The sequence below is a fragment of the Cinclus cinclus genome, chromosome 1 (genome assembly GCF_963662255.1).
Source record: "Cinclus cinclus chromosome 1, bCinCin1.1, whole genome shotgun sequence".
NCBI classification, from domain to species: Eukaryota; Metazoa; Chordata; class Aves; order Passeriformes; family Cinclidae; genus Cinclus; species Cinclus cinclus.
The window spans coordinates 4340742-4366383 of NC_085046.1; the positions used below are offsets into that span (position 1 = coordinate 4340742).

Sequence of the window (25642 nt, forward strand, 5' to 3'; positions counted from 1 at the left end):
TGGAAGAGACCTCTGAGATCAGAAAGTCCAACCATTACCCCAGCATTGCCAAGTTCCCCACTAAAACACTGTCCCCAAGTGTCACATCCACCTGTCTTTTGAACACCTGCAGGGATGGTGACTGCACCATCTCCCCAGACAGCCTGTTCCAGTGCTGAACAGCCCTTTCCATGAAGACATGCTTCCTAGTATCCACTCCAAACCTCCCTTGGTGCAACTTGAGGCAGCTTCCTCTTGTCCTACTGCTTGTTCCCTGGGAGCAGAGCTCGACCCCCACCTGGCTACACCCTCCTGTCAGGGACTTGAGGAGAGTGACAATGTCCCCCGTGAGCCTCCACTTCTCCAGGCTGAGCCCCTCTCCCAGCTCCCTCAGCCTCTCCTGGGGCTCCAGGCCCTTCCCCAGCTCTGTTCCCTTCTCTGGACTCTCTCCAGCCCCTCGGTGTCCTTCTTGTCACGAGGGGCCCAGAAGTGACTCCAGGATTTGAGGTGTGGCCTCAGCAGTGCTGAGTACAGGGGACAGTCCCTGTCCTGGTCCTGCTGTCACACAGTTGCTGACCCAGGCCAGGAGCCATTGGCCTTCTTGCCCATCTGGCCACGCTGGCTTCTGTTCAGCCACTGTCACAGCACCCCCAGGTCCCTTCCCACCAGCCATCTTTCCAGACATTCTGTATGAATAGAAATAATTAATTGCAACCCATTCAGCTCAGAAATAGCTTCTTATGTTTTGTCCATCAGTAGTAACACCTAATTGGCTTTTGAAAGTAACTGCCTGGTCAATACAGAGCCGGGGAAACTTTCCTCTTCTGGATTTTTTTTCTCAGACACTGGAGAAACAACTTTTGAGAGAGTGAGTTTGAAAATTTTGTGTCAGTAGTGTTTCATTTGAAGTCATAATATTTTCCAGGATCCCTGTTTAAGTTACAGTTGAGACAAATGGAATCAAGTTCTGGATGTTAACACAAAGGGCTGTTGCTAAATCCTGGGCCTGTCTTTAAGAAGACTTCATTTTCCTGGCACTGCAGTGAACAGGAATTGAAAACTGAAGAAAAAAAATCGCTGTTTTTTTTTTTTGTTGTTTTTTTTTTTGTTTTTGTTTTTTTTGTTTTTTTTTGCTTTTGAAAAAACTCCCAGCTGGCTTCTCTGTTCTTGGCTTAATTTTGAGGACTGTAAAACGCCAGGAGATGATGTGGAAAAATCTGGCTAAACCTGTTTGCATTTTCCACAAGAGCTCAACAATGACCATAAAACATGTCTCTTTGAAGGTGTTCTTTAGAGAATTTTAGTAGTTGTCTTGGGTGAAACCAAATTCCATGCCAACCTTAAGTCTGTCTTCATGTTTTTAATGTCTTGTGTCATTAAGCAGTTCCCTCTGTTTTCTTAGAGAGACATGTAACAGGTCATTAAAGATGTGATGACTGTGTGTGGAAGAGAATCTCCTGCCAGCTTAGAGCAAGCAGTGTTGTTGTGTGTATAAAAAATGTATCTATGGCAAAGTTTCCACAACATGGGGAAATGGCATTTCAGGGGTGCTGGGGAGGCAGCAGCAATGGGTTTGGCCTTTTCCAGGAGAGTACACAACCTATTTGAAGAAAATGCACAGCTGCCTCTGTCACTTGACAGCAGTTTTCTGTCAGAATCAAGTCATGATGAGGCTCATCCTTGAACCTCCAAATGTTGTCTCTTGTTTGTTCTCAATTTTGCGTGGAGGTGGGATTTTTTTTCTGTGTAAAGCTGGGGAAAAGTCAGGCCATCATTATCAAGGCACCACAGATGTAAGACTACACTGGAAAATTTCTGCAAAAATAATTATTGCTTCAGAACCAGCTTGCTGGTGTGAATGATGACCTGCTTCTCATTTAATATTCCCTTTGAATGGGCTTGTATGTTCTTCAGCCTGATAATTGACCCTTGTGCAGCTCTGGCATTTATTGGGGTCTTGCAGGAAAAGAGTGCTAGGAAATCTCCTTGCTTCTCATTCTGTTGCATGTGTTGAAGAGTAGGGTCATATAGTAGGAGACAGACCAGTAAGAGTCTAATTCTTCCCTCTCCCCAACATTTCTGTGAGTCAGTGTTAAACTTCCTCACTTAAAAGCAATCATTTGAAGGCTGGAGGAATTGCTAAAGTAAATATAAAGACTGAAAATGACCTGTAACTTATTAAGCAGAAGGATTCTTTGTGAGGTATTTTTCAGCTGTTTTATCTTATCTACTTTTTACTTCATACTTTCTTATATCTGTGCTTCAGGAAACTCAAATTTCATAGGCAAATTCTAAGGCCTAGTCTTAAGGTTGGGGGAAGAAACTTGTGATTGGAGCTTTCTGAGTGAAGAGCTTTTTCATTCACTTGCAATGAGACTATTTTCAGTTGGTCTTAGGCTGAGTGATTTATGTAACAAGAGAGGCTTCTAAAACTGCCTCTCATTCCTTTGAGCTTAGTTCTTATCAGTAATAAAGTGGCTCGTTTCACAGTCATCTGTCATCCAGAGGGAAAAATAATGATCTGGGTTTCTCAACAGGAAAAACTTTTGGGTTGGTTTTTAAACCAGAAAACAAAAGCAAAGGAAAAAACCAAAAACAAACAAGCAAACAAAAAACCTCTCCAAAACAGACCCAAAACAGGGTACAGCCTAACTGTTGGGTTTTGTTTAGTGCTCAGAAAGATTTGTACATCCCAATAAGTACATATGAAATAGATTCTGTTGTCCGTTCTGCATCTTGATCATGGCTTTTGTACTTGAGAATTTATTCTGGTAAAATTCAAAGTTTTATTGCCCCTTTTCTGTCAGTGTATGCTGGTGTGATTTCAGGCTGAAACTGGTTTTAATTTCAGCCTACAAACTCTGACCTTATTAATTTAACAAACAGCCCATAAGACAGCCCAGTCTGTAATGCGAGCCTCTTTTATTGTTGTAAGCGCAATTTAATTTATTTTCTGGCTGCAGTATTTTGTTAAAATCCTAACCTGGTCATACATGCAAGTGTTTTAGAAGTGTCTCTAAGGGAAAATACTCTAAATCCATGCATTGCTGTTGCCTAACAGTGTTGCTCCTCTGACAACCAGAGGATGCACTCAAAGGTGCCTTAAATTACCTGACTGACGCTGCCACTGAAACAGAACTATTTGTGTCCACAAGTACTCTGTTGATGGGAGATTTCTATATTTGAAAGTGGTCAGCAGCCACGAGGTAGAGCTGGGGAGCTGATGTGCATCAGAGCCCAGCCAGGCTGGTGGGAGCCACTGCTCAGAGCCCTCTGAGCTGGCAGCACTGAGCCCAAAGCAGGTGTGGAGTTGCTGATGGCAGATATGTGGCTGTGATGAGATGCAGCTGGTGGAGACAAGGGGTGCTGGTGTGTCCAGTTACTGACAGCTTCTTTCATGTCTGGTGATGTATGTCTGTGTCAGGTTTGTGAAGTGTCTGCTGTTCCTGTTCCCTTCAGTAGAAATTGCAGACCCTTTTCTCTAATGAGGAGAGTTCTGTGGGGTTCTGAGCTTAGCAGTGTGAACTTGCCACCCCAGCCTTTGAGTCCAGTGTTACTCCAAACAAAAATCCAATGGCTATTTCTAGGTAACTGCTGACCTGCTCTTTGCTCCCCTGGCATTCTCCTGTCATGAATTTTATTCGTGCCTTTTTAAAGCCTGCTCAAGCCCAGTCCTGCTCTCAAACTCCTGTGGCTTTTTAGGAGGAAGAGGAGCAGCTGTGCTTTTGTTCTTGTGCTTTTACCAATTGTGACCTGCTTGCTCTTCTAAATTCTCCTTGCTTTTAACAAGAGCTCTCATTTCACAGGTGACCCATGGCTGTAGATAACTCTATACAACAGTTGCTCCTGTGGAACAGCCAGCTCTGATGACTTGTTACATCACACATCCAGGTTTTCCTTTCCTAGTCTGCAGCACATGAAACCTCCAAAGTATTTTTAAACTATGCAAATCCTTTAAATACTTAAACATTTCCAGATAAACCTCTTGGATATTCTGTCCTCTTGAAGGCTCCTGATGATGTCTGCTAAAGAGACTGTGGCATTGAAATAGTTAAACCTTTTATTTTTCTGAAAGTTTTTAAGATTAGCTAATCAACTTCTTACTTCAACCTTTGATCTGAAGTTCAGAATGCCAGACCAAAAGAGGTAGGCAAATCTTGGTTCTCTACCAGAGAGTTAGGACATCTTGTTCTGCTTCTGCTGTGTTAATCTCTGATCTGCCCCCCCCCCCCCAGTTCCAACAGAGTTATGATCAAAGCATAAACCACAGGTCCTTAGAAATATTCATGTTTATATTGAATTGTATTCCTAGGAGAGAGAGATGCTATTTTTAATTTATCTGGAGGGCTTTTGATTTTATTTGTAGAAACACAACTTAATTTCAAACAATTAAGGATGGGATAAGTCAGAAGCAGGGGATGGCAGGAACTGTACATGATTGTAGAATGCAAAGTGTGTAGATACATTTCCATTCCTAACTATAATAAGAAAAGCATGAAAAATTAGTTTCTTCAAATTTTCTCCTATAAGTGTCCTGATCACAACAGCAATAGGCTGTTTTGTTCTCTTTATTGTATTATCTTGTATTCTGCTTTAATCTTTTATTTCTTCTGCATTCATGCACATGCCCTGGGAGGAAGGCAGCAAGAAGTTGATGTTTCCTTAGCATTCCCTCTGAGGAGGTTTAACCAGGGTTAATGTCTTTTTCTTTGTTTTGTATAACTTGTTTCCTTTACTTTGCTATTCTCTAGCTCTATCTGTATTCCTCAGTCCATGAAGTACTGAATCCAAGCAGTTCTTCCTTCTTTTACATTTTCATCTGTTTGCCAGAGACTGACAAGGTGCAGATTTAATTCTTGGCTCTAGTGACAGCCAGGCTCACTGAAACCACTGGCTAATGCTGAGATGTCTTGAAAGAAGCAGCATCTGCCAACTTCCCCCATCTCAAAGGTTCAGCCTGTTCGGCATCAGTGTTTGTTCAGGCTGGGGCAGATTTTGGTTCTCACAAAGCTATGTGGTGATTCCAGAACTGTTTTCAAGTCTATTTGTGCCAGGCCTCTAAATAACCAACCCATGCAGGTACTGGTTCCTGCCTCTTTTATTTATTTCATTTTTTTTCTTTCTTCAGGTTTGAAGTTAAATTTTCCTGTCCTGCTTCCCAGATGAAGTTTAATGAGTTTTCTTTGCATTTAACTTGGCGTATCTTGGCTCTGTCACTTAAGGTATAATATAACATGCAAGATATGGTTCCCATAGCAATCTGCTCTGCTGTACATTTTTATTCCTCTGGGGGCATGTAGAATTCCAGCAGGAATACTCCTGCATTTATCTATAATCTTGTTCCAAACAAGTTTTCCTTTCTGCTCGTTTTCACGCCCTTCTCTGCTTCATCCCCGATATGCTGAAGCACTAAGCATCAGTGTCACTGGTGACTGTGGATGTTTTCTTCCTCTGCTGAGGAGAAACGTCAGAAGCAGGCTTCCTAAATGCCATTCCATAGGCTTGCTGGTGTAGGTGAGGTCAAGCAATCCTGCTTTAGATTTGGAACAGGAAGCTTCAGTGTTTGTGGTGATTTGCTGTTGAAAGTGAATCAGTGGAACAATTAGGACTTCTTGCCCCGAGGGTGCAATTACAGAGTTTTCTTCATCAGCAAAGCTGGTTTAAGGAGTTCCAGGCAGTTTGGTCTCCACCCTGCCTGGAAAACTGGATTTCCAGTTACTGCAGTGATCCCATTTTATTAGTATGGCTTTGTAAGGGGATGCAGGGCCACAAAAGTCAAGTGGTGAACCGTGCAACTTCAATCTCATTTTGTTGCCATAGGTAGCCTGGTATCTTTGAAGTAACACATAATTCATGGTGTTGAAAGAGTCAGTTTTACTGGATATGTGTGGGGTGCAAGTCAGGACTGCTTTTGATGGGATCCAAGACTCTCCATTGCAAGTGTCTGCCTGATGTCAATATCCAAAACCTGAATATTCTTCTCCTACAATAGTTAAGGGTTGGGCTCTCTCAGCTGAGGGTAAGTCTGTGTACAGGCTCCTTCTGACTTGTGCTGTCCTTAGGAACATTAGCAGCTTTTGGAGCAGACTGGGAAGCTTGTGAGTTTGAGCAGAAAAGAACTTCCTTCTCAACTGCTGTACAGTTTGCACTGAGAGCTTGCTCTTTATAAAGTAGGTGTATTTCCATGACCATTGGTGTCAGAGTACACTGAGGCACTTGGATGATGAATGACAAGTCATGCTAAATGCTTCATCAGATTGCACAGTATCTCATAGGCTTCCTGTTGATGTGCTGCACAGTGTATATTTGATGGGCAGGAGTTTTTTTAGCTGCGTTTTTTCCACATCAATCACTAAATGTTATCTCCTTTGTCTTCTGTTGGGCTTTGAGATCAGTTGCTCATCACCAGCTTTCTTTAAACATCCTTGTTAATAACAGAACAGCATTATTTATATTTATGGTTAGACTCCAGTTCTGACTCTTTTCTGTCTTGTTTTGTCTTTTCTTGGTATGTGGCCCTTCTGGGCTTGGAAGAGCTTTCCAGTCAGACTCAGCCTAACTTATTTTCTTTCTTTTCCTTTCTCTGACTTAAGGTTCACCTTCCTGTACTGTGAGTCTGTCCTCGCTACTTATGAGTTTTTAATGAGAAAAGTCATGAGGGAAGTGTTGTAATCAAGCCTAATGCCATGAATAATACACACCAGAGTGCTTCATAGCAGTATCTAAAATACAGATTTTACTTTAGGGAGGAGTCAAAGATATTTTTTTTCTTTTCTGGAGACGTGGTGGATTTGTGTTATCCTTGAAAACCTTATAACTGTTAATTTAGAGTAGGGTGCCTTGTTTCCAGTGTGAACCTCATCCTTGGATCACTAGGTTCTGTCTTCCAGTGAGATTGAGCAGTTTGCACATGGAGCCCAAATCCAGAGTGAATCTGCATTTAAGCAGAGATCCAGTTGTGTTTGGATGTGCTCTCTCTTCCCCAGTTACTTCTAAACTGGTTTGAAGCTGGCAGTCTCTGCAGTCATGCTGGTGTTTCCCAGCAGCGTGGTCAGTTTAAGCACATCCTCTGGTGTGGTTTAGGCCCTGGTTCCAGTGCAGCTGAATTAGTTTCCAGTTAATTTTAGCAGTTATTGTATTGCTGGATTGGGAACAGGCCACTATGCAAAACAATGATTTTTCCCTTTAGATTCTGGTTCTATGATCTCTTGGTTCAGTATAATGGAGTTGTGGAGATTTGTGTGGATCCTGAGGCAGTGGAGATCTTACCCTAGTGAATGTGTCACACATGTAACTGAGACCCCTGGGATCAACTTTGCATTGAATTTATCAACCTAATGTTGCAATCCAATCCTGGCCTTGTAAGCAGGTGTTTTCCTTGACAGTGAAATTGCCACGACTTTTCCTTTTGAAGTAGCTCCTACCTTGGCTTTGGGTTTCTGCTTGGGGATTTGGTTATTCTCTTGCTCCATGCCAGGCTTCCTGAGCCAGACTGCTGGAACACTGTATGGAGCAGTGCTGGGAAATGCAGCTTGGCTTTGTTTTTTGTATTCCCTGGTGCTGTGCTTAATGAAGCTGCAATAGAATTGTGAGTCAGAACCAACTCCCAAACTTACTGGTTTGTGAGTTGGAAAAATAATAGCTTCATGGTGCTGTGGTAACAGTGGCCAAATCCTGAGCAGACAAAGGGAGATGATACTAAGAAGACTTTCTCCAGCAGAAAGTTGACTCTTGGGTTGCCTTTGTGCTGTTTCCTGCAGTGGGCATTGTCTGATGTGTTTTTGCTGCTCTCCTTTCTGTAGAGGACTGGCAAATTTCCCCAATTCTATGAACATCTCAATGTGCAAGTGGTTTTAAAATAAATGTGCTTAAAAAGTGTCAGGCAGGACTGGGAGCAGATCTAGTCTGGGTGTGAATCAGCCTTTTCAGAACCAGGGCTGGCTCTGTGCATGCCCTCTTGTCTGTCTACCCTCCACCCCCCTTTCAGGGTTAAATGCAACCTCTAATTTGGCTAAATAGAGGGTTTTCTGACCAAATAAATTTGAGCACCATATGATCTGCCTCTTCATGTTCTCTGAGCCCTTTGCAGGAGAAGGGAAATGTTTGTGAGCAAAGTCTGCTAATGGAGTCGTGGGTGGAAAGAGGACAAAGCGAGTACGTGAAGAACCACATATTTTCACTGGACTTCCAAAACAAGTGACAGTTTGTTCTCCAACTTAAGGCACATTTCAGAGGAAAAACCTGAACAGTAGATGTGGAAGGGCTTTTATGGTGGGTTTTTTTGCTGTCACAGAGATTTTTGTCCAGAATAAGAAGCCTTAAAGTTAGTAAACATGTATTCTTTAAATACGAAAACATGACAGGCTGAAGGCCAGGTAAGTCCTCATGACACACAGCAGAAGATCCTTTTCTCAGAACAGAAAGGTGAAATTTCAGTGACAGGCTTCATCTCCAACATCTGAAATCACAGCTTTCTTCAGTAAAGATACTCTTGCTCTGATGCAAGAAGTCCAAAGTATATCGAAACAACCTGAGTTGTCTGAGTGAAACCTTTAGTCAAGACCTATGTCAAAATTCACCAAACATGAGGGTGTTTCTCTGCTTGGGTGGGGTAAAGGAAGGCTGAACACTGAGTATTCTTGCATGAAATGTTGGGATGATGTTGTATAACTACTTTTCTATATTTTTTTCATTTCCCTCTAGGGTCTTTTTCCTACTTGTGCTAGTCTTCTGGGTTAGGGTTGTGTCCTCTGCAAATATCTTTAACTTTCTAAAGATCTTTTTGGTAAGAGGAAGCTGAAGTTGCCATTCAGGGCAACCAATTTATCCCTCAATGTATTTCCACTGGATTTACTGGATATCTTAGTGTCCAGGTGAAGCTGGTGCCAGTGGGTCAGAGGAGATGGAAAGTGAGAAACAGTGGCTCTGCTGGCTGCAGCAAGCTTTTAGATGAGCTCAGTATCTACTCATTTTCACAATCCAAGGGACACTGTGCACCCATGTAATTGTTTCCTGTGCAGTTGGAATTGTACAAAATGAGCCTTTCCACATGGTGTTTGTATTCAAACCTTGCAGCCTCTGCTTTCCTAGGAGAGTCCAAAAGGAAAATATTCCAAGTGAAAACTGATCTGCATGATTGTTCTGGCCTGAAAATTCGATTGGGATAGGTAATAAAATACTTGTTAAACAGAAGGGGTTTTTTGTCTACCTGAACCTCAAGGGTGAGAAGAAAATCCAATTAAAAACCTCCTTTTTTTTTTTTTTTTCATTTGCTTCAGGAATTTAAAAGGTAAAACTTCTAATTCTCTCATGGACCAAACTAATGAGAGTTTCTGTTCTTCAGATACAAAAATAATTCTCTCTTTTTTGATTGAGTTAGGAAGAATGAACTTCTCTAAACTTTTCTAAAACTGACCTCAGTTTTTCTAAACTAGCTGAGTTAGTACTGGATTGTTCTTTCCTTGCAAGTTTCCTGTTCAAGACAAGCAAAGCTTCAATTTGTGCTTTCCAGTTGTGCCTGCTTTTCTCATTCTTTAAGAACTTCCCAGTACTGCTGACATTGCTTTGTGCCTGTAGCTGTAAAAACCCTACTAGTCCCTATCCAGTCATTAAACCATAGAAACCCAAGTTTGAAGGGGCTAAATGGCACAGGCTTTGGAAAAGAGACTTAGCCATTCCATGCTGGAGCAATAAAAAGTTCTGAGAAGCATCTTCAGTCCAGATGCAAATACAAGAAGGGCAGTACCCCGTGTCTATGAAAAGCAGGGCCTTGCACAAGAGGCCTGGTGCGAGTCACTGGTTCCGTTTATTCCTGGGTGCAGTTTGAAGAAGTGGTTTGCTCTCTAAAGCCTGGTTTGTCATGGAAGATGATGTAATTCACACCATGCTTGGGGGAGAGACTAAACATGCTTCTAGGGAAGGATCTAAGCCAATCCAGATTTGTACACAGTGAGGAAGGGACTTACTGTCAGAATTCAGCTTCATTTGTTCTCTGTTCAATGATTTCCACTTTTTCCCTTGTTAGGGTTGTACCAGCCCTTGACAGATGAGATTTTTCCTGTTATTCCTCTGCACAGAATTTGTGGGAGCTGAAAAGGAGTGCCTAATTTTATCAAGCTTGTTGCCTTCAGTTTGGGTCCTGGCAGCCCCTTGCTTTTTCCATTTCTCCCTTTCAGCATCTCCAGTACTCAGCACTAAGCCAGCTGTAGCATCAGTCTCTACTTAAAAGCCTTCCAGGAGTCCTGTGTGTGTACATGTTACATTTTGTCTTGTTCAAATAACTTCAGTTGCTTGTGTTCACAGGGGTTCTACAACCCACCTTGAATCTCTGCCCCCAGGGGTGCATTGTTGCCTCTGCTTTCCTGTAGCAAAAGCTTCAACTTCTCTGATCCTGACCACCACCAGTGAATTTCTTGTACTTGTGTATTAAACAGTGATAAATTACATTTCACTGAATCAGTTCTTCATGTTTAAATTAAGGTGTTTAACTCTTCTGTAGGCTCTGTTTTGGATATTATCAAGCACATTGTGGCCAAAGGAGAACACAAGACTGGTGTCCTGGATGAAGCCTGTATAGCCACAATCCTTAAGGAAGTGCTGGAGGGACTGGACTACCTGCATAAAAATGGGCAAATCCACAGGTATTTTGTTTTTCTTGCTTTGTTATGTTATTGAAACAGAGGACAGTCTCATCCCATAACTTGCTGAGGGCACAGAGAGGAAAGTAAGGTGAGAACTTAACTAAAATGCAGAATTCAAATTTTTGTGTTCTCTATACTATGTCTATATTCAATGACTAGGCCTAATTTTGGGTAACTTTTGGGGTGTTGAAATTTCCAATGTGGGGAATGTTTTTCTGAATGTTAACGTTCAGCTGCAAAGTGTAGTTGATGGAAAGCTGGAAAACTTCCACTGGTTTTGTTTCTTGCAGAGTTACAAATTACCAAGAGTACTGCATAGGCAGAGTTGAGCAATTTAATAAAAAGTCTTTCCAGCTCTGATTTTTTTTTTTTTTTTTTTTGGTTAACTGCAAGATCTACATTTGAATCTGAGTAATTTCATTTAAAAAAAAGGAAAATAATGGAAGAACTTCTGTAGGCAGAACCCAATTAACTAATGGCCTGTGATTTGACAGTTCACTGAAATTTGTGAGTTCCTGTACTGCTGTCTTGTTTAGGATGTGTTTTTAAATCACCTTTTCCTCTTTCCTGGTGTCAAGGTGTGGTGTAGTTCAGTAGGAGAAGATGCTAAATTGGTCTGTTCTGTGTTAAAAAGACTGAAGTTTGCAATCTTAAATATGTGCTGAAAATAGGATATGCTGCTTGTGGGTAATATACACAATCCCAGCCACAGACTGCTGCTGGAACAGCCTCTTCTTTCTTGGGAGTTTTGTGAGCTTGGCTCCCTTCTGGTACAATGCCATTATAAGCATTGCTGCTGCTGTGCTGGAGTAAGTCTCTGTCCTCTTATAGCTGCACAAGAAGAGGTAATTTTTTTTTGCTGAGATGTTATTTTAATTAGAAAATACAAGAAGTATTCATAGTTTCAATCAAACTGGCTTTTGTAGGTTATTTTGGATTAAAAGGAAAGAAACAGTTGGAAATAATTCAGGTGGAATTCTTCTCTCTGAAAGAAGTCTCAAATTTCAGTTTCCAGTCTCAACTAAAATTCTGATTTAACAAGAATCACTGTCTTCATTGGAGATGTTTTGATTTCATAGCTGGTTGCTTGTTGATTAACTTTCTTTTTTGAGATAAGACTTGAGGCAGCTCTGAGAATTTAGAGTGAAGTAATAAATCAACTTGCTTGCCAATTGCATGGTAACTTTTCACTTTGCCATAAGTAATTGACAGAACTGTGTTCACCTGTGACCTGCAGTTGGTTTGCTTGGCTGATTTAGTTATCTTCTGGTTTAGTGAAATTGGAATGTGTATGTTAAAGCAGCAGAAACCTGTTAAATCTCAGTTTCTCACAAGATACTGCATAATTTATGTATTGGAGAGGTGGTTCTCCATTTGGCTGGCTGGAGTGGAAAAGCAAAACTAGTAAATGTGGTAAAGATTAGAGAGAGTGTAAATGTGTGTGGTGTGGGGCTTTTTTTACTGCACTCAGCAAAAATACCACGTTCACAAAATTCAGACTGCTGGTCTGAAGAAAATGATTCATACTGAGTCATTTGGAAGTCAACTGGATCCGACCTGCTGTGACCACTCTCATCCTGCTTATTGAAGCAATTTGCCCATGCTTCAGCAAAGAAATCAGAGCTGTGTCACTGCTGCAACCTAAGGTTGTGGTTGTGCATCACCCCCTTTGCATGTTTCATCCCTTTATTTTGGGGCTGCTCCAACAATTGTGTAATATCTTATCATAGGAAAGGGTTTGTATTATCTCATTGTGCTGAGCACAGCACTTTGGGAAATTTGGAGAAGTGGGATATAGAAACAAAGTTGTGTGGTTTCCTACCTGTAATGCAGAGCTGTTCTGGCTGTTGGCAAAAGGCAAGCTGACATGCCTTTAAGGGATGGAATGTGTTTCCTTAATGGAGTTCATCATGCTGTGTTCCATTTTATCCAGATGTGTGTGTGCTGCTGAGAGAAACACAGTTTGAAGTTGTAGTGCAGCTGGGACCTTTCCTCATCTGTGGGATTATCTATATGGTTTTCCAATTTTGCTTAATGCTAGAGGTCATAATATTGGCCGTGCCTGATGGGGAAAGGCAGGTGGAAGTCTTGCAGCCGTGCCTGAGATGCTCTGAGAGGAAGTGTTTAAAATAACTGAACTTTGGTCCCCAGAGTTGGCTTAAAGTATCTGGCTCTAAACGAAAGCACATCAAGTGATGGCTGAACTGCAAATATTGTCTGTAGTGTGGAACAGCTGTACTTAGGGTGAACTTCAGGCCAGAGCAAGATGAACTGTGAAGGGTCAAAACTGAAGGGCTTTAGTTAAGACCTGGAACAGCCAGCACAAAGCAAGCAGCCATCCGGCAGAAAAAGTGTTCAGCTGGTTACGCCAAATATCCAAACTCTGCTCATGTTACGCCTTGGGAAAAATAACTTGATAAAATTAGAGATGCAGTATGAGTGAATGACTGTAATTAGCACATGTGGAGTTGGACAGCCAGGCCAGTGGCACAGCCCAAAGGATGAATATTGGGTCCTAAATGTGATTTTGTGGGCGCTGTAGACTGGAAGCAGGGCTGTAAATCACTGGTGAGATCAGAGAACATATTTCTGTCAGTGGAGCTGCTCAATACTTCTGAATTATGCATCATCTTAAATGGGTATATTAAGTTAACACGTGAAAAACTGGTTTAATGAAATTTTGCTGCTGCTGAATCTTGCTCTGCCTACACCCGCCTTGAATTTAATGCCACTTTCAGTTAAGGTCTGGGGAGCTGGCTTGGTGTGGAAGTGTAAATCTCTGCTTTGGACAGGAGAGGAGTTTGACAGTATTCTCTAGAGGAGATTAGACAGCCAAATATCTAGTCAAGCCTTAAATTATAATTTTTTTGGTTTACTTTCCTAATTAACAGCCAGAGTGAGTCTGAGACTTTAATAGACACCATTGTTCAGGAATAAATGCTGCAATCTTCCACATTGCCCGAAGTGATGTTTTTTTTGGTTTTTTTTTTTTTTTGCTTTAATCCTGCAAGGGCTGATGGGAAGTGTCTGAGGCCTTATGACAAAGACAAAGGAGAAGACAAAATAAGCTGGGTTTTTTTTTATGAATGCTCTATACCACAGTAACAATTGATTACAAATGGTGCCCATCTTCCTCCAAAATCACCTGCCTTATCAGGGAGTCGGGAGCTCCCTGCCTTCACTGTCCTGTCCCTGTCCACCTCTCCCGTGACAGCTGCAGCTTGTCCCTGTTGTGGTTTCCTGCATAGCACGGTGATCCCACTGAGGATTTGAAATCCCAGTGATCCGGCTCATGTGAAGTGAGTTAAGTACCTGGGCAGCAGCCAGAGCACTGGGGACAGAGGGCCAGGCTCGGAAGCCCTAGGATGAAGCTGTCCTGCAGGAATCTGCTTGGGCATATTTCTTTATGGAAGTCAAGTAAGACTGACATGCTGTGAGGGTTTGCTGCCAGGCTAATCTGGGCTGGGTGACACTCAGGGTATGTTGTACCTCTTCCCCATTTGGATTCTGATTCCTCTGTGTATTTGGGGATTAGCAGGAGTTTGATGAATGACTTAGAAATAAAACTAAAGCAAAACCAACCCTAGAGGTTTTATTGCTTGAAAAGTTTTATTGAAGGGAACTTCAAGGCTTTCTTTTTCAGGTGGTGCTACGTATGGCAGACTGACAGATGAATCATGCTGATTAACTGTTACAAGGTCTCTCTGTCTTTCTCCCTATTTTTATCTCTGAGCTTATCTTCTGTTCATGATTAGCTGTTGTGTAACTGAATATTTTAGTTAGTCCAGGTGAAATAATACACTGCTCAAATATAACCAGATTCTCTTATTGCGGCACAATAAATGTGGTACTGTCCTGTTTTTTTGTAAAAACAAAAAAAAAGCCTGGGAAGAGGTTTAGAGTTGCATGCACCTGAACTATTGGTATGGCAGCGATCCAGCTATTTGTTTGCTGCTTGGCTTCTTCCAGGGTGAGAGGAGCAGCAATGTGTTTCATATGCTGAGTATGTGCTGCCATACAGAATGTTTGGGGGGGGGGTTTGGTGTCTTTTCAAAATCAGAACCAGGGCCGCAGGGTGCTGGGGCAGCTGTTTGAATGTGGCTTTGAAGAGACCCTAGAAACTGTATTCTTGCTGTGCTTTTATGCCAGATAGATTCACTTCCTTTAACCTTAGGATGGTTTTGACAGGGAATCAAAGTTTAATTCTTTGCTTCTTTACCTGTACTAAGAGTAAATAACTTCTGAAAAATGGGTACTTGCATGTGGGATTTTGCAGGAGCTCACCTCCAGTAGCAAGGTTTTGATTTAAGGAGCTGATGGATATATTTTGGGAGAACTTGGCTGTCCTACAGGATTCAAGCTTAATTTTCATGTAGCTGATTAATGCATTGATAGCCATGCTGGCAGGTATTGTGGTTAAACTGGATTCCAGTATGCTCTGAAATACTGTACTTTCATGTTTCTGTAAGAATACTGTGGGAGAAGTTCAAGCCCTTTTCTCTACAGTGCTGTGATCTTGTTTTGGGAGTGTGTTTTGGAAGTGAATTTTGGTAGGGAATGATTAGAAATGGAGCCTTTCCACATCCAATTGCCAGTTTGATTTTAAGTCAGGACATCAGTAATTTGAAAGTTGGCTATTGCTTAGCTGTGGGAAGTGCAATTTTTTTTTTTCAGCGAGGTGTAGTTTAGTCTCTTATAGTATGGTACAGGTAGAAATAACGTTTAGGGATGGCAGTTAATAGAAATTCTAGAGCTTTAGTTTGAAACAATTCAGAAGCCAGAAGAATAGAAATGTTATTCTTGTATGTCTTAGTAGGAAGGACAAGAGGCTGCTCTTGACTGTATTGGGTGATTTGTTCCCCAAATAAACACCTTGCTCTGCAGTGTCAAAGGCCCAAGGACCACTGGATCCCCCACCCTCTCTACAGTCGGACTGGGGTGTATTGTGGTGGTTTGGCAAACCAGCACATTTTCCTGGTGGCTGTTTCTTCCACTGCATCCAGAAATTCATTGTTTAAGAACAAGAAAATTCCCAGAGGTTGAAGAGAGATAATACAAACCAGATGTAAATACCAAATCTGTAGACAGCCAGAAACAATAACTCCTGGAGGAGACAGATTTTTCCTCAAAGTGTATAAAGACAGTCTTTGCTCTGTGATCTAAAATCCTGGGATTTTTACCTCAGATGGTAAATATCATTGCTGCTGAAATCAGAGGTGCTGGGGGCCCTGCAATGGCTCCAGGTAATGCCTCAACTCTTGGGAGCTCCCTACAGTGCAAGGGTGCAGGTGGGTTCCAGGGTGGTGCCTTAAGCTGTGGCTCCTGCAATCAGGGGTTTTGCCCCCCTGTCATTTCCCTCCCACCCAGCAGCTACCTCTGAACTTTGTCACTGAGTGTCCTGCAGTTACTCCAAATACCTTTGGTTTAGTCCCAAGGAAAACCCAACTGTTTGGTAGAGCTATTCTGGCCTTTTATAAAAGGGAGAGGAGGTTTTGGGTTTTTCCTCTCTGCTTTGCTACGTGGAGATGAGAAGCAGGAAAAATATGAAGAGTGGGAAAACAGAGGTTGTGTTATCTAAAGGTTCAGCAGCGATGACAGGTTTTGGTCAGTGATCCATGACTGAGTTGTACACTCAAATAATGGTGGTTTCCAGCAATTCTCAAATTGTCAGGAGTGTTTGAATTTGTGTTTCTGGGGGGAATAATCATTCACTGTCTGCAGCACTAAATGTATCAAGTGAAAATGTAACAGACTCTTACTCTGAGCACAGAGTGCCGTTCACAGGTGTACAGCACTGTTTGTGACATCTTTCTCAGGTCACTGCCTTTATCTGGTGTAGATTGCTGAGACTAGGTCACCCAAGGTAGGCTCTTGCAGCATCTCTAGCAGCGAAGTAATTGTTGAAGTTGTCTTTTTTGTCTGTTCTACTGCAAGGATACATGATATAACACTCCAGAAAGACAGCTTTGGATATTGTCCCCTGTTTTGGTGCACCAGAATTTCTGGCCTTCGTAGGTCCTAAAAGCTGCATATGTAGAGGTGCTTTAAGCCTTTATTCGGACTACTGCAATATTTTCGTTCATGTCTTATGCTAAAACAGGAGAAAAGGGCCACTTGCTAAATTTGTGTGGTTACACATTAAACACACTTGAAAATTTTGCAAGGCTGCATTAGAAATAATTTTTTCTATTTATTAAATTGAAATGTATCTTGCCTTGATGTTAAAAAGTAAAGTTAATACTTTCAAAAACAAAAGTGAGATAATCCACACACATTAGGACAACAAACAAAACTGCCACAGAGAAATCTATCCCTTCATGGTGGCCTGGAAAGCATCACCAAGTGAGACTGGAAATGCAGAGAGGACTTGTTTCCATTGTGCAAATACTTGATTTTATTACTGCTCTCTGCATTTTATGGGAGTAGCTGGATGGAATAGAGATCTTTCTTCCTATGCTGGTCATGTTTAAAACTGTTACCTTACAGATTTTGGAGAAGGAAGTCTTTGTGATGGGTTTCTTGTGAGCCCTGTCTGTCTTGATTTTTCTCTTCCTCTGTCACGTTGCATACATGGCTGAGCAGGAGCTGTGGGTGGCTTTGTAGATAGGGACAGCTCTTGGCTGCATGGGGAATACCTTGGGCCTTGTGTGCATAGATACTTACAGCTCCTCCAGAATACAGTGCTTATTGCCTTTGGGAAATGGAGACCTTTTTGAGCTCCCATTTGTCATTTTTTTTTGTGGCCTAGTTTGATCCAAATGGGTTCTGTATTTGCCAGAATGACCTTTCATCTTTCCATCATGGAAGGGAGATGTGTGAATCGCTGTCATTCCTGTTCCTTCTGCTACCTGATGCAGCTTGTACTCAAACTAGGGTGATGTACACTTGGTAAAATTTGAGTGTGCTAAGAACATAGTCTGACATGCAGGAGTTACTGCAGCATGATGGTGTCACTTGGTGCTGCCACGTGAAGCAAACCCACCTCCTTCCACATGAAAGAATTTGACATGAAATACTGAAATAAGACCACATTGTATCTTGACTAAGGCGGGGTGTCCCAAAAATATAAGCCTCTGGGGGATAGGAAGAGACCTTGTGACTCCACAGTTCACTCTGTTGCTTTTCATGCAGCAGCTGTTAAAGGGTCTTTGTGCCTTGTCCCCACTACAGTCCTTAGAAAGCAGGATCAGGAAATGGACAGGCTGAATAGTTGAATTTGTGGAAGAAATCCTTACATTTTTAGCTCATGGTTGATGTATGAAAGCTTGATTTTTAAAGCCTGCTGGACAGTCCTTTCCTTATACAAGAAAAAAAAAACCTGAAGTTCTGACAGAACGGGGGAAACTTTAAAGTGCTGTATGAAGTTGGAAATGGGGATTTTCTCTTGCAGTAACTGCTGAAGGTTGTCAGAAGTGTGGGCTGTTTGGCAAATGCTCCTTGGCCTGAGCTGATGCTAAAGTAGTGATGTGCTTTGCAGTGAATGTGTGAAGCAAAGGCTTCATTTGCAGAAGGGAAAAGTGGGGCTGTGAATATTGGTATGGTTAGATTATCTCCATGTTGGAAGGCAGGCCTAGGTCCAGTGCTTGTAGCACTATTTTCTGTCTGAAGGAGCTGATGTGTCTGAAAACTGTTTCTTAAGGGCTTGGGTTTAGCTGAAGCAACTTGCCCCTCATTAATGTGCAGTTGAGGTTACTTGAGCAGTGCTGCTGGGCTGGAGGCTTGGCCATGGATGGAGGTGGAGTCCAGGCAGGCAGGATCTGCCCTTGTACTGCATCTCCTTTAATCCTCTATTAGGCTTGAACCACGTGGGAAGAGCAGGAATTGAGAGCACCAAACCATCAGAGACAAAGTTGGCACAGGAATGAGAAGTGTAAGCTGGATGTAATTTGCTGAGATAAAGGAAAATTGCAGGCGCTGCGATAATGGTGTCTGTGTGACAGACAGGGACACACTGAGGGATGTGGCACACTGCTGCCTGTCTCACTTCGTAATAGAGGCTTGCACCGAGTTAGCCCAAGGTCTGCAACTCTTTTTGTACAGCCTCAGCATCTTCCCAGCCCCTAGAGCTATTCAGATAACCAAGATGACAGTGAATTTCAGGCAAATCTCCTGCAGCTTCCTTTGAGTTGTCCCTTGTCTGAGCTGCCAGAGTGACTTGACCTAAAAGAAATCAAGTTTGAGTCATGGTTTTTTGGGCCCCCAACCCTCTACTTAAAGCAGCAGTCCACTTCTGCAGCACTGGCGGGTGGGAAATCGAGAGGAGTTGTACCTAGTAAGTGCATTGTGGAGCCTCTGAAAGATATTTTGTTTTTACAGTGAAGTGCAATGGGAGATTAATTTCTCATGCAGCCCTTACTGGGGTTTCTCTTTGCCTATGCCAGGCGACAGGATGGAATTATCTCTTCCCAAGAGGTCTTCACTGCACTCAGAGTGATCTGCCTGGATCTAATGGGTGGGGCAGGGAGAAAACAAGTACTTGCTGTCCTCTTAAAGCTCTCTGTGGTGGAAGCTGACAGTCCTTTCTAGTGGGCTTTGTCTTTACGTGGCTCTGTTTGCAAAGCCAGTCAGTCACTTCTACCTTTCAAAGACTGCTTAAAAAGAACAAAACAAAAGACTTTTTAAATTTCTGGTAACATTGGATTATTCATCTAACTTTCTCAGTAATTCCAAAGCCTTTAATTATTCCCACCTATGTAGCCCCCATGAAGGTGTAGCTTCAAAAATGCTTCTACCATTTTGAGTCTTGGAGTTAATGAGTTGCCTTGTGCTGCTGTCTCAGCTTCTCTCCTGTGTAGAGGCTGTGGTCTTTTACCACAGCCCAGCAGCTGACAGAGCAGCTCAGAGAAGAGGGAAGCAGCAGTTGCTGTGCTTCCCTGATCCTGGGCAATAAAGCGTGTCACTGGGCTGCTCCCCCGCTGCAATTTGTGGCAGCCTGGCTGCTGCTGCTGGGCCCTGCTGCCAGTGGCCACGAGGACGTGCTGAGAGGGCTGTGGATGAGCAGGGACGAAGCAAGCTGTGCACTTGGCCATCTCTTCTCTCCTCTTATGCTGGGCTCAGCAGGGAGTAATGGAAGCTGCTCTGCCAGCTCTCTGCCATTGGAAAACTTTCAAGCTCTGGGAGATGTTTCAGAGTCTGGCTCTGCGGCTCAGTAGAGCGCAGTAACAGGCAGGAATTGCACCTCACCTGAGAGTTTGGGACTTGAGGTTCAACATTGTGGCATGAAAATGTTAGTGCACAAAGCTTTTCTGAGCAGGGACATGCTAACATGTAGCACTTTGGATACAATTGCCTCGAATGCCTTCTCTTATGTTGTACTGAATGTGCTGACGTTTGAGGGGGTAAAAATACTGATCTGCCTGCATGCTCCAAGCCTAGTTTGCATTTTGCAGCTCTAAACGGTGAAGCTCTTGCCTGTCACCAGCTTTTTATATCTTGTCTTATAAGGCAAAGGGAAGAGGTGACACAGGTAACAGCATGTTACTGAAGGGAGAGCAATGTTTGATGGTAGAGGGACAATAGCACTCATTTGGTGTAAAATGTCACAGATTGCCTCATATTTAACTGTATGTAAAGATACTGTCCTGGAAGTATTTTACAAGTTACTTGTAACAATGTCAACTCCAGCAATTGGTTGCATTCAGCATAAATATTGAGTTATTCATTACCTTTAAAAGAAAATAGTAATTATTGCATCTTGTACTTTGTCTTTTTTTAAATGAAACTTGGCAGGACCTACCACTCCATCCTCATGCCAAATTATGCACTACAGAGTTCAGTCCATGAAAATTTATTGTTGCATTGATGTAAATTGCATCTAATGGGCAAATGACTCATGGCTGTGCTTACAGCCAGCTTTGTGTTCCAAAGGCACATGCCAGCAGGTTGAAAGCAGAGGCAGAGTAAACAGGGCTTATCTGTTTCCCCTCTCCTGTGACAGTTTTCTTCTCACTTCTGGGCTGCAGAGCTGCTGGGGTGACATTCTCTGCTCAGGTCCCTTCTATTGTGGTTGCAGTGGCAGTAACAACCACTGTGGGGTGGGTCCAAGGGTTGAGGGCCACAGATGGGGGTGGATTTGATCATTTAGCAGGATTTTAAGGACTCTTTATAGTGGGAACAAGCTACCAGGATTCAGTTCATGTAGTTTTTCCGTGCCCCACTGAAAAAAATCAATTGTGGAGAATGTGGGAACATGGTACTTAAAACTGGGGAGCATCATCTCATTGCTTTCCTATGCTCCCAATTCTCCTGTAGCTGGAGTTTGGCTGTAATTTTGTCCTTGGGATGAGATTGGGTCATACAGCACCTTGTGCCTTAGGGCCCAGCCCCAACCTGGAGGCATTCATGTGATGTAACTCTTGTGTGGTCAAACTGGGAAGCTAAACCAGTTTGGAATGCAGATGAAGGGTTTCTACCCTGCTGTGAAACCTTACAAGGCTGATGTGGAGAATCCAGCTCTGCACTGGATCAAATCCAAACCGCTCTTCCCACTCTGGTTGTGAAGTACAAGATAAATAAAGAAGTAGTCGTTATTTTGTGGAAAAGTTCTTGAAGGCTTTGGAAGAGAAGATGACAGTGGTGGAGCAAGAGTGTCCGGAACTGCTGTACTATCTATTAAGCTATTGACAAGAAAGTTTACTCCAGCCTTCTGTAACTTTATTTGAAATGTGATATAATTATTGTTTATGCTAAAGCTGCTTCCTGTTTCCACTATAGCAATTATGGCAGAGGCACACCATTTATTCCCAGTGTATCAGCCCAGGATATGGCCATTACCACATTAATGGGAAGTGCTTTCAAATTGTTACACTTGGCAATACTATATCCCGCAGTAACCAACTTCTCACTATTTAGCTCACAAGTTTATAAGCATCTTCTGATGAAAATAAACAGGAAATCACAGATAGTCTTTCCCCTGCCCCACTGCTTCAAATGCACTTAATTTAAAATATGATTTTAGAGGAGAACCTGCCTCAAAGATGCTGCTATTGCACCAGTAAATGCTGAAAGAAAGGGGTTTGTGCCCATGTAGTGTTAAGGCTGCTCTGTGTTCAGCTGATGCTGTCACAGTGCTGTTACACTGAGGTGGGGAATGGGAAAGCTGGAAATTGCTTTTTATGGAACACTGACTCCTCAGTGGAAACAGTGACTCCCCAAACATCTTGCTGCCCCATCAGTTTTGCTGCTCTGGGGTGCAGTGGGCCAGGCTGGGATGAGTGACAGTCCTTGCAGAGGGCTGGTTTTGTGAGGAGGTGCCACATGAAGTGGTGATTTAGTTCTGTAGTTTGACTCAGATATTTGGCAGCAGATGTTTTGGCCTCCTGGATTTCATATTGTGGCCATGACTAGTTTTAATTTCTTGATACAGCTTTAAGTGTCATATTTGCTGACTTTTGTTTCCAATGAGAAAAGAGTAAATTTTAATTAATCCAAACTGAAGCTGAAAAGAACATGAGCCTCTTGATTTGCTGGGGTTAAGGGTCTGGAGTTTTTTGGCTCATTTTTTTTCTATGGGATTCAATCTGAGTGCTTGTTTTGCTACTTCTTGCATTCCAAGCCTGTCCAGCTTGCTCTGCTGTGGTGGGATGCGTTGGTGATGGGGAATGCGTGCTGGTTTCTGGCTGCTGTTGCTACGCCAGTGGAACTTGCCTGAGTTGTTTTGGATTGTGAAGTGTGTGATAGTTGAGACATCATCCTTGGTTTTGCTTAAAGTTTTCCCTGGCACTTCCTTCATGGCTGAGTGTGGTCTGTTGTGGGGGCTTGGTGAGCCACACGTGCAGTTCTGCCAGAGGGGAAGTTTGGAAAGGCTGCACAATACTGCATGGCCCAGCTTACTGGGGAAATGCTCCAGCATCCTGGGCTGCCTTGGAGTACAGATGGAAGAGGAAATTACTCTTACTTCAGTAAGAGAATTAATAACTTCAACAGGCAACCTCGTGCATGCTATTCTGTTCCCCATAACCTGAAATTGGCAGGGCCTCGTGCATCCTGGCCTGTCACAGGAGAATCAGCTGTGGGTAAACATTTCCAGTAGGCTTGGAGAGTTTCCTGAAGGCCCTGTGTTCCCTCTGAATTAGTCTGGTGTGCACAGAGGGATTCCTGGGGGTGACTGTGCCTGTGCCAAGCACATTTTACACTGTGTGAGCCAGCTCCTTACCTAGGACACAGCAGATTTTGGTGCTGCACTCTTGTGGCTCTGTGTGCTCCTGGGGCTGGATCTCAAAGGCATCTTCTACCTGAATATTGGCAGGGAGCTTTTCCATTACTCCTTGTTATGGACTATGAGCAGTTTGTGGGAATGCAAGGTTCAGTCAGGTTTGTGTCTCTCATGGCAATTAGCTCAACAGCACCAATTATATTGGATTTGTCTCCGTTACCAATGGATGCTAAGGGGGGTAGTGTAGCCACTTGCTGGATTCTGCATTTAATCCCTTCAGGTATTTAAGTGCCTTCTCTGATGCTGTGTTGTCTGCAATGGCGACCAGGTGCTGGTTGCAGGAAGAAAACAAAAGCCATGCTTCTGGAAAGGAAAGTCAGCTTCTTGAGGCTATCAGATCTGTATGAAACTCTGAAGTTATGTGATGCATCTTCATTATTAAAGCAAATAAGATTTTTTTTTTCTGTACTTGCTCTCACAGCCATGCTTCAAATTGGGGTTAGGCTCCAGGATGGGCCCTGCTAGCAAGAGGTGTGCATTTGGCATGACTTGAAATACCAGTTTGAAGGCTAAAGGTGCTGCTGGCTGCAGTTAGCTTGTTCATCTTCCTCTTCTGTGAGACCGCCTTATGGGCAGCTTTTGTTCTGTGTGCTGGTGAAAAGCCGTGCCATGCCGCTGTCCTAGACTGGCTGTTGGGAAGGGTCTGACAAACGCTAGTGCTGGAAAGGATGTGTTTAAAATTATCCTGGCCTGGAACTGGCAGTGGCCCAGCCACCTCTTCAGAACAGCAAAGCCAGGAAGGAGGAGATTTCCAGGGCTTGACTGGGGCTTTTTGGCCAGGCCATCACACCAGTTCTGTTCTCATGATGCACTAGGGAGGAGAGGAAAAAATAGCTTTGGACTTTCTGTGTGTGAAAGGATTTGGAGTATTTGCCAAAAGCAATGGAGGGAAAATCTTGTTTTGGGGTTGTTTTCCTCTTTTTGCTCCTGTTCCACGTGTGTTCCTGGGCAGTGCAAGCTTAGAAGCTGTGCTGATGGACGGGGTGTCAGTTATGAAATACTTCTCTTAGCTTGGCATGTGGAGCAGCCTGTGAAAATAGACTGGAAAACTTCAAAATGTTAGCAGTGAAAATAGTGTTCCCCTCAAGGATGGAGAAGTGTTGCTATTAACCTGAAAACCAGAGCTTTTGGCTAGAAAGAGGATAGTACAAAACATTCATAGCACATGCTGGATGTTCTTGGGTCTTTATTCATTAAAGAAAAAAAAATTACAGGGAGGCTTTCTTTCACTGACTAGGCTCATTAAGCCAGGAGCAAATGTTTTTCTGCTCTCTGGGTTTTGACCAGTGTATGGGGCTAAACTGGTTTTCTGAGGAAGCATGGGAACTTCTCCAGGGCTGGAGAACAGTGAGATGTGTGGTTGGGGGAGAACCAGATCAGCTCAGTGTCTCTTGTATCTCTCCCCCTAAAGGGATACAGGAGCATCTGACCATTGCTTGGTTCACTTTTCACCTTTTTAGCTAACTCTAAGACTACTAAACCACTTTCCTTGCATTTTTAAGGGTACCTTCTACCAAGTGTTAATTTTTCTCCTCTGTGTGTACTACCCAAAATATAAACTGTACAAATATTACTTAGTGCCTGTCTACTGAAGTTACAGTTAAGTCCCTATTTCTGCATTATTTGAGGCACAAAATACTAATATAAGAAACAGTAATCTTTTAATGTATTTTTGTTGGTTGAAGTAAAGATTTAATGACTTCCACTTATTGTTTCTTTATCTTTTCTGCAGGGATGTGAAAGCAGGAAATATTCTTCTAGGAGAAGATGGCTCAGTGCAAATTGCAGGTAACTTTCCTGGTAGCTTTGAGTAAACTTTAGGCATAACTGCATATTCAAAGAAATAGTTTAATGATCAAGGAGAAACCTGCATAAAAATGTTAGCTTCAAAAAGCCCCACAGTTCACAAAACAAACAAAAAACCTCAACTGAAAACAAACCAAGATGAAAAGCCAACCCAGAGTTTATTGTGTCTTGTTATCTTAAAATACTATTCCTTGGAATAATGACAATCAGCAGGTATAAATAATTTGATTGTGAAGTTCTCAGAATCAACAGATCAGATAAAGTTCTTGGCACAAGCTAGTCAGACTTTTACATCAGCAAGTTTATAGGCTTGGAAGTGGAATGCACGGATCTCGCCAATTTATCATTGACATGGGAGGTGGTTCTGCTCAAGTCTCTGGTGAAGGGTGGACAGATCCATCAGAAGGAAATGGGCATATCTGATGGTAAAAGTCATTTAAGGAAAGATCAGCTGGTCAAACTGCTCCTGTGGATGCTCCCTGCTCTGCTTCAGTTGAGCTGAATGGCAAGAGAGGGTGTTTAAGTGGCTGGCCTGGCCCAGCCCGAACTGGAAGTCTTGGAAGCAGTCATGCAAGGAAAAGCTGTTAAGACAGTTGCTTTAGCTAGTACAGATGTGCCCGGAGATGCCTGCTGCAGTCATTGCTGACATGAGCTGCAGCAGCACAGCTGTGCTGGAAACAGTCCTGTATTGGGGTTGACCATGTGGAAAGGGGTGTTGTGTGGAGTGTTTTGCCTCCTGATCCTCTTATGGTATTTTATTTCATGTGTGTTCCTACAGACTTTGCTCTTCTTTCCAGAAATCAAGAATTATGCCCCATCCCTGAAAGCATTCAAGGTTGAATGGGGCTCTGAGCAGCCTGTTCCTGGTTGAAGGTGTCCCTGCCCATTGCAGGGGGGTTGGACAAGATGACCATTTAAGGTCCCAACCCAAACTGTTCTGTGTTTTTTGTTATTATTATTATTATTATTATTATTGCAGACTATTAAGTAAGTCAAGATTTTT

The 25642-nt window shown here is 42.8% G+C and overlaps 1 protein-coding gene across 2 annotated transcripts in view; it reads left to right on the plus strand.

The window, feature by feature from the left end:
* OXSR1 (oxidative stress responsive kinase 1) overlaps positions 1-25642 on the plus strand; it is an 84833-nt gene that overhangs the window by 28635 nt on the left and 30556 nt on the right. For both annotated transcript variants that reach the window (XM_062493552.1, XM_062493563.1), the window contains exons 4-5: positions 10478-10619; positions 24566-24621. In XM_062493552.1, coding sequence (XP_062349536.1) covers positions 10478-10619; positions 24566-24621 — 198 coding nt within the window. The remainder of the gene's footprint in view (positions 1-10477; positions 10620-24565; positions 24622-25642) is intronic.